Source organism: Pecten maximus, chromosome 12, assembly GCF_902652985.1.
Source record: "Pecten maximus chromosome 12, xPecMax1.1, whole genome shotgun sequence".
Lineage (NCBI taxonomy): Eukaryota > Metazoa > Mollusca > Bivalvia > Pectinida > Pectinidae > Pecten > Pecten maximus.
In genome coordinates, this window is record NC_047026.1 from 8,629,001 (window position 1) to 8,638,830 (window position 9,830).

At 36.2% G+C, this 9,830-nt stretch overlaps 1 protein-coding gene across 1 annotated transcript in view; it reads right to left on the reverse strand.

Moving 5' to 3' along the window:
• The window catches only part of LOC117339087 (WD repeat-containing protein 11-like), a 33,942-nt gene extending 24,214 nt beyond the window's left edge, over positions 1 to 9,728 (reverse strand). The window contains 9 exon segments of the mRNA XM_033900467.1: positions 985 to 1,162; positions 1,666 to 1,777; positions 2,694 to 2,795; positions 3,317 to 3,490; positions 4,029 to 4,041; positions 4,043 to 4,183; positions 4,973 to 5,014; positions 6,309 to 6,378; positions 9,562 to 9,728. Coding sequence (XP_033756358.1) covers positions 985 to 1,162; positions 1,666 to 1,777; positions 2,694 to 2,795; positions 3,317 to 3,490; positions 4,029 to 4,041; positions 4,043 to 4,183; positions 4,973 to 5,014; positions 6,309 to 6,378; positions 9,562 to 9,626 — 897 coding nt within the window. The 5' untranslated portion in view covers positions 9,627 to 9,728.
• Positions 9,729 to 9,830: the final 102 nt, after the last annotated feature.

Sequence of the window (9,830 nt, forward strand, 5' to 3'; positions counted from 1 at the left end):
CTCAACATCGGAATCCTCGGACTTCATTATGATTTTAATGCTTTCGGAACTCTCGGGCGTTTACTAATGTATACACACGGCAACATGTCGAGTGAAAACGGAAAGTGGAGGATCGTTTTTCAGCGAACATACGAATAAATAATACACAAAGGTATGTGAGTTGTTTATTGAAATATTGTCGGGCATGTGCCACTGTGATTTTTACTAGCCCGACATTTTGATCAAATAAAGTTATACAAGATTTCCACTAGTCAGTCGGGCTACCAGAATTTCAAACCACTAGCCCGGGTAGAAAATCTACTAGTCTCAGACTATTGGGCTACCTTTAAGTTCGAGCCCTGTGTACCAATGGTAACATACACCCTCACCTGTACAAAAGGTACCATACACCCTCACCTGTACAAATGGTAACATACACCCTCACCTGTATAAATGGTAACATACACCCTCACCTGTACAAATGGTACCATACACCCTCACCTGTACAAATGGTAACATACACCCTCACCTGTACAAATGGTAACATACACCCTCACCTGTACAAATGGTAACATACACCCTCACCTGTACAAATGGTAACATACACCCTCACCTGTACAAATGGTACCATACACCCTCATCTGTACAAATGGTAACATACACCCTCACCTGTACAAATGGTAACATACACCCTCACCTGTACAAATGGTACCATACACCCTCACCTGTACAAATGGCAACATACACCCTCACCTGTACAAATGGTACCATACACCCTCACCTGTACAAATGGTAACATACACCCTCACCTGTACAAATGGTACCATACACCCTCACCTGTACCAATGGTAACATACACCCTCACCTGTACAAATGGTACCATACACCCTCACCTGTACAAATGGTAACATACACCCTCACCTGTACAAATGGTAACATACACCATCACCTGTACAAATGGTAACATACAACCTCACCTGTACAAATGGTGACATACATCCTCACCTGTACAAATGGTGACCCTGTTCTCTCCATGGTGATGATCCCGACTGTTTGATTGATCTCAAGGTCAAGCAGAAGGATCTCGCGAGGGTACACCAGGATTAGATGGTGTCGACATGCCCGGTGGAACTCAAGCTGTAGACATTCATTCAAGGTCACCGACTCCTCCTCTCCTCCTGACCTGTAGGTCAAGGTCATCATTTAATGTCAGATCAGGTGAAATATATAGGTACACATATATAATCAAGATTCAGTTTCTATTTAAGGTAAGAGTTTTCTGTTTATAAACATAGCCTGTCCTCTTAATTATTTGTGAGTCTGCTATATGTTGTTATATGAGAAATATTAAAATTTCGTTTTCTTTCCAGGAATTTGAATTTCAATATGGGCACGCTATATCATAGTAGTAAACTGAAATTTATTGGCAAAAATTCCAGAATTTTGAAGTGCACTTATTAACAACATACACCAATAGTTTGTTCATTCTAAAAGTAAAACTATGACTTACTTTTTCCTAGGCCCCTCACACTTCTACATTTCTTTTATCATTTTCATACCAAGTTCTTACTTTTTCCTGCCCCTCCCTCTTCTACATTTCCTATCATTTTCAAAACAAGATCTTACTTTTTCCTGGGTCCCTCCCTCTTCTACATTTCCTTTATAATTTTCATAACAAGCTCTTACTTTTTACTTGACACTTCCCCCACCAACATTTTGCTCATCCGTTTGGCGAGGTTGCGGGAAGTTGATCTCTTGTCCAAACTGCTACTGGAACCTTCCGTTTTAATGTTAGTAGCTACAAAGACAAAAAAGAAAAACACAATATTAAATATAATATTTTTCCTTTCTTTATTTTCACCAATCAAATTTGTAAGCAAAAACTTTTACTGGCAATTTTTCTACAAATCTGTTTAGAAATATCATTACCAGGATCATTATTTTGCTAAGATTCATTGATATTTAAAATCTATTGTAGATTAAGAAGAGAGACTAGAAGATCAACATGTGAGAATGGGTGACCTTGACCTTTAGTTGTGGCTACTGGAAATACTTGTTTTTGTAATCTGAGTTAAAACCAAGCTACTTATATTTGTCATTTGATTTAACATGTGCAATTTCTTTCCTACCTTGTCTTGAGGGACTAGAGATACAAACATCTTTCCTACCTTGACTTGAGGGACTAGAGATACAAACATCTTTCCTACCTTGTCTTGAGGGACTAGAGATACAAACATCTTTCCTACCTTGACTTGAGGGACTAGAGATACAAACATCTTTCCTACCTTGACTGGAGGGACTAGAGATACAAACATCTTTCCTACCTTGACTTGAGGGACTAGAGATACAAACATCTTTCCTACCTTGACTTGAGGGACTAGAGATACAAACATCTTTCCTACCTTGACTTGAGGAACTAGAGATACAAACATCTTTCCTACCTTGTCTTGAGGGACTAGAGATACAAACATCTTTCCTACCTTGACTTGAGGGACTAGAGATACAAACATCTTTCTTACCTTGACTTGAGGGACTAGCGATTCAAACATCTTTCCTACCTTGACTTGAGGGACTAGAGATACAAACATCTTTCCTACCTTGACTTGAGGGACTAGAGATACAAACATCTTTCTTACCTTGACTTGAGGGACTACATATTCAAACATCTTTCCTACCTTGACTTGAGGGACTACATATTCAAACATCTTTCCTACCTTGACTTGAGGGACTTGAGATGTAGAATTTCTTGCCATTACTAGAGGGTGTCTTGGTGATGGAGAAGTCGTCCACAAACACGATACAATCTTGGCCAAGGACTAGAGAAAATGCAACATGTTAAATTAATTTATAGCTGTATTTCTTAGTTACTGATAATTCCGAACAATTTGTTACCTAACAGAGTTCACTTTTCTGATTACAACCAAACAGTTAAGGCAAAAACTCTCATCAGAATTTAACAAATACATAACATCTTTCAAGATATCTATATATTTTTTCTGACTTCATGATATTTTATCTTATTTAACATGAATTGACTATTTTTCAATGTAATAATTATTTTTATTACATACATGTGAGGGAGAGCATACTCTTATCGTTTGTTGTTTTCATTCCTCTATTCATTTCATATTAACTTGCACGCTGTGATATTACTGTATTTTTGTTATCAATTTTCTCTACGTATTTTTTCTCATATGTAGTCATAGAAATAGCTCTATAGAGCTATTGTTCATTGTTTAACATGTACTTACACTAAATAAATCTTCCTGTACCTTGTATACACACCACATATCATATATTAATTAATTAATTAATTCATCATTGAGTTTGGACTCACATGCGACATTTCTGATGTTAAATGGATCAAATGAGAATGACAACAGTGGTTCTGTGTACGATTTCTTCCATAGTTTTGTGCCCGTGTCAGCATTCCATAATATCAGCGAATACGGGGGATGTAACGCCACAAGGAGGTCATGTGATGCGTCCTGGTTAGACAGCCATTCCAGATCTGATAAAATCAATGATATGTACCAAATTTCCAAGGATAAATTATTTTCCAATGCCGACAATTTATCTAGAACCCTTGAATATAATCCAAAAATAATCAAAATGTCACCATTTGGTCAGTTGACCATCTTCTCATGAGTTATGAGACTATGACAACATTTAGTCATGTGACCAATTATGACATCATCGATCTAATTGCCGACCACAACACAATTTCCTAAACATATATTGTATATAGGTTAGCAGCAAGATATAAAGATAAAAATTATTGTGCCAGTCACTTCAAAACCTACTGTCATTTGACAATGACCAATCAAAACCTACTGTCATTTGACAATGACCAATCAAAATCTACTGTCATTTGACAATGACCAATCAAAATCAGGCTTTATAGACAATGACCAATCAAAATGAGGCTTTTTAGACAATGACCAATCAAAATGAGGCTTTAGAGACAATGACCAATCAAAATCAGGCTTTAGAGACAATGACCAATCAAAGCGATATCTTTTCACTGGATGCTGTCAATAAATTCTTACCTTGTATGGGTCTCTGACCAGTCGGAGAACTCCGCTTTAGACTGACCCAATATGACATCCCAAGTAACGATGACACCACTAGCATCCGCAGAGACGAGACGTAGGTTGTATGGACTACTCGGATCATGATTATAATTTTCCCGTGCCCATTTCACCTTAAAATGAACAAATACATCATTCCATAATTCTATAATTTTCTCTTTTTTCCTTCAAATTTTAATGTTACAAATGGTTTAACATTCTTAGAAAATATTTTTAGATTTAGGATGTAAAAAGGCGATGTGATTTTGGGTGGTCTGGTGGCACAGTGGTAAAACATTTGCATTTCACCTAGGCGGCCAGGGTTTCGATTCCCCGATCGGACGAGAAAAGGTATGGGGTCACCTGCCCGACCACGTGGGTTTTCCCCCAGGTTCTACGGTTTCCTCCCACAGTAAGACCCCTCGTGCACTTCCATCCGGGCCAACAAGCGTGATTGATATAAGTTGATTTAATTTGATTTGCAATTGTTATAAAATAAATAAAGATTACCTTTATATAAATATTAAGTAAAGATGACCAGACAACATCCGCAGGAAGATCTTCAACTGGTTTAATGGTTACCATTAAACCAGTTGAAGATCTTCCTGCGGATGTTGTCTGCTCATCTTTACTTATTGTTTACACACTTTTTATGTACCGGACTCGTGTATTCCATGAGGAATCCATTCTAGGGAGACTACCGGACGTATCTAGGGAGACTACCGGACGTATAGAACTATCTACACCGGACGTTGGATCTCATTTTCTTTGTATTCTTTATATAAATAGTCAGATACAGCTATATATGATATAAATTTACCCAAGGGGATAATTTTTGGGGAATGAGATTTTTACAGGAGATATCCTCTAAACAGGCTTAAAAATATACATCTTATTAAATATTGATTTTTCTGCTTACTTACCTTAACTACATTGGACCTGTGTTTGTCTAGGACTTGTATCACCTGAAATGATAGACATTTGAAATGATGCATGTTGGGAATTTCAAAACAAGTGCAATCAATGATTGTGAAAGCTCATCGGCGGAAGCAATCACACTACTCGTAACTGGTGAGCTAATTACTGACCTTCTAATATATAGAGGTCACACAACGAGTGGTTGTTGGATATGGAATTTATTTCACACGACTAAGTTATTTCTTAAAAGTTACAAAAGACACGAGCTTTAGAGATTGTCTTTTAATTTGTTACTTTTAAAAAATAACTTATTCGTGTGAAAAAAATTCCATATCCAAATATCATGAGTCGTGTGACCTGTTTCTACCACAATAATATATTGGCGTGAATCAAAGGGAAACGTGACCAAGTCTTATTTCGTGCATGCAAATAAGGTGTACAGGTGGCGTGCGGGACCCTGTGATGTGACGTCATTCGATTATTGATGACGTCATTAACATTTGCAGCTCGGTCAAAGTTCAAATTCTTGACCAATCAAAAGACCGGAAGGTCATATACCACTAGTCGTATATAACATATATTTATCCAACTGTCGACACATTTATACAATGGCTTGCAATTGAGAGTGGAATAACACAGCGTATTGTGGTAGAAATATAAATATATGAGCATGAATATCATGATCAGCAGAGTAAATACAATAGTATGTACAAGTCAATTGTCATTTTTTCATTTGATTCCTAAATATCAAGACACAAACTTATCACAATTAAAAGATCACATCACAGACAAAATTAAAAATTATTTACACAAACCTAGTTAAAGTTTAACTAGGAACAATTACTTCAGGCACAATGATGTCCAAGGCCTTCATTAATTGGCCAGAAACCATTGTCAGATAATATTTTCTAAAATGTAATGTATCTGTTCAGACTGAAAGTATAAGATCTATTTTCAATCATGTAACAGGAGAGGATAAAATGTAGCGGCCAGACCGGGGTTCGAACCCAGGACCTCCGAACACTAGCCGGATGCATGCTCTACCAATTGAGCTACCTGGTTCACCGATGATCGACCCAGTCCAGTCCCACTACACACCTCCCTCCTTTTTTCCAAGTCTTCGCCGTCGAAGACACACGAGACCCTTATACCACCACCGTGGGTATTTTAGTCGGGCGCCAATTTTGTAACAGGAGAGGAGAAACTGTAGCAGACCAGACCGGTGTTCGAACCTTGGACCTTCCGAACACTAGCCGGATGCTCTACCTATTGAGCTACCTGGTCACTGATGATCGACCCAGTCAAGTCCCTGCTACAATCAGATTCCAAGCTTATACAAACCTGGACATTTTTTGGATCGACAATCACAACAAAACTATGACAGCCATAGGCCAGTAGTCCTTGCCATCCCCTGAAACAAGAATGAAATATTTAGGGTCCGTGTTGATTTTGGTCATTCAGATAATAAAATATCATCAACAGGGCATCGGTACCCTTGATTAGCAGACCATTAAAATTATGTTTCTGACTACCATAGCAATTTTTACCGGCATACTTTTATAATTTTGAAATTATGAAATGTCTAGGGTCAACTGGCAGTCCCAGATATAAATATAAGATATGTAAGTTATGGGGTATATATTCTTATAAGTATATTGTACCAACATTAAAAGTACAATATACATAAATTTAGTTGGTGTTTTTATTATAACTATAAAACAACTTTTTTTTTTAGAATTTTTTACACAAATAATCTACAAATTATTTAAAAGTAAAACTTCAAATAGATGAGGTTGAATTTATAGAGATTAACAGATTCTGTATTCGTTATGAAGCAGATAAACAATATCTAGGTGTTAAGCAGCGATCTTTACAACTGCTGCAAATGTACTTATTAATGACATGACCGCTTTAATTTATCAGCTTATATAATATGAATTAATTATAGCAAGTAGGAAATAAATTTCAATTTCTTCATAAAATTCTGTGATGTTTAAAGACTCGGATATTTGAGACAGTCCTGGCTTCACGTGGGATTCATTTAATCTTTTGATATCATAATTTTGAAAATTGTGTTTTGGAAAATCCTAATAACGGCTTATAGTCATGAGGAAAATAAAAGATCTACTGTATGTATGAACGTTGTTTTTTTTTACCTTACAAACACTACTAAATATTCTGTCTAACTCTTAATCGTGAGTGGGAAGCATATGATTTACCACTAAGAGCTAAATGGTATACATGTACACTACTTACAATTAAAACTTACACACCTTTTCACAACAACTCATGGTCAGGTGTTAAAATCCCCAATTAAGTCTCCCATTCCCCTATTAACAGCACTTCCTTGCAATGCAAGCTTGGAGTGCATGTGATCAACAGCACTGAATACAAGTACAGTTTGCTGTGTGACAGCCCTCTTGTGTGAGGATAACATTAACACGATTGTTCGGGGAGATGATAATCAACCTAGGGCTCCCCAACCCCGGCAACTCCTACCAATTAAGGATGTGTGTATAAAATTGATTGCTTAGCCATAATTGTATACACACATTTATAGTTTTTTCAAGCTGGGGGAATAAAATATTTGTATCATAAAAAAAAATAGCACTAAATGTAACAGGAAAGAGAACAGTGTGTCTCCATCAGGGATTGAACCAGTAACCCTCGGCTTACTCGTCCGCCGCTTAATAGCTTTAAAGAGAAATTCCCTACAGTGTGAAGTTAGAAGGCGACTGTATATATATCACTTATATTAGTTATAGCTTAGAAACACAAATGACGAAGGAAGACAACTTTTTGACTCGTGCCCTGACCAGGCCTCGAACTCACGATCTATGGCACCCAATCGCCTAGCCAGAAATATCCGCAGCCTATACCGCTGCGCCACATCGGCGTTCTAAAAAAGAACGTTTCAATGGCGCAGTGATGGTCGGCCCGATACCCTGACATGATCATTGTGGAAGTCGTCTATAAGATGATATAGAATACCTGGATCACAATGTATTTACATACATGGATACGAATTGTACATATATTATATATATTTCTCTCGGTACAACTACGACAGGAAATTCAAATCTTTATCTTCGGATCACCAACACATAGTGTATATGATACATTGTGCTAATAAATAGATATAGCTTAGAAACACAAATGACGAAGGAAGACAACTTTTTGACTCGTGCCCTGACCGGGCCTCGAACTCACGATCTACGGCACCCAATCGCCTAGCCAGAAATATCACTTATATTATATATACCTGTACATTATTTGTAATTAAAACCTGCCACAGGTAAAATCTGTGCTGATATTTGTAGGTATACATACAATTATACCTACATGTATGTACATCAAACTAATGGCGTTATTGTAGCTGTAATAATGTACTTATATATATATACCAGGCTTTTAAAATGTCCATATCATGCTCGAGCTCATTGCCAATTTTTACATTAAACATGTTGGTATACCAGTATTTACTGCACATTATATAGCAGTTTAAAAATTTTGAAATGGCATTAAAATTTCTCTGAACATAGTCCAAAAGTTACCTTTAAAAATAGATATGTAGGTAATTATGTATACTATGTACATGTGAAACTGCATGGAGTCATATGATTTACCATAGTTGACCTTGGATGGGATACAATTTCTTAAAGGTAGCAATGGATACAGACAATCAAGTATAGATGTGTCTGGACACAGGTGAGATAGTACAGTATTACAGGTGAGGTATATTAAAGTGACAGGAGACACTGGCCAAATAAATAGATTTTATATATATTTATGTCACTTTTCACATGTGCTAATGAAAAAAGGCCAAAGGATCTGTTTCAAGGACATTTTTTCTAGAGTTTTTTTCTTTAACAAACAATGATGTACAGCGCACTATTCTTTTAATGTTCATATTTTATGTACATATAAAAGGTTACAGAGTTGATATGTATTGGAGCATCCCACACCAGATTCAAAATTTGTTTTAAATTTAAAACTCTGAGCAGGACCCTAATAAGTTGAACCAAACAGTCTAGATATATATATTTTACTGGTTGGTGACATGTTCCCGCTCAATGAGCAACACACCTTCAGTCATTGAATCATGATACATTATTTCCTATGTTTCAGTATGATTATTAAATATGTAAGATTGTATTGAGATCTTGCTAGAGGAGTTTAATTTATCATCTGACAAAAGAGTGCACACAGGATGAATCAGTGAACCAGGCCTAGTTTAATCAATATTTCTAAATCTAATAAATTAAAAAATAATAATACAGAATTCAAAGAAATTTCTTTAACAACTGAATTATGTTTTTCCTAAATCTAATATATTACAAATACTGCTGAAACTGGAGTCCGACATATGCATTCATCTATATGATCATCTAATGTCATTTTCTCACAAATGTATTTGAAGAATAATGAACTTCAAGGTTAAATGAATACGATTTATTTATGAGTGAAGGAGGATATCAAAATGAGTTTTGAATAAAACAACCTAAAATGTAAATTATTTTTTAATGTGACAGGGGGCGGGGTGATGCTGCTGCAATATTTGCAATGAAAAATTCCCAACTTCCAAGAAACTTACCAATCACATGCACCTTTGTTCTGTGAATGTAACGCTCCGGTCACTATCTTAGGGGATAGCTTCATCGTGTCAAGATTAAGGCTGACACAGTCGCATGAATATGAATATAAACAAACACTTATTATGGCTTCATTTTACTACCTGTCGTCGAACTTTTTTCACTCAGAGGAAGTAAGTACAAAGTAGTCGATAAATAATGAAATTATTAATAATAACACTTATTTAAAGATATATACTTGTAAACTAAGTTTCATAAAACTTTAAATTCG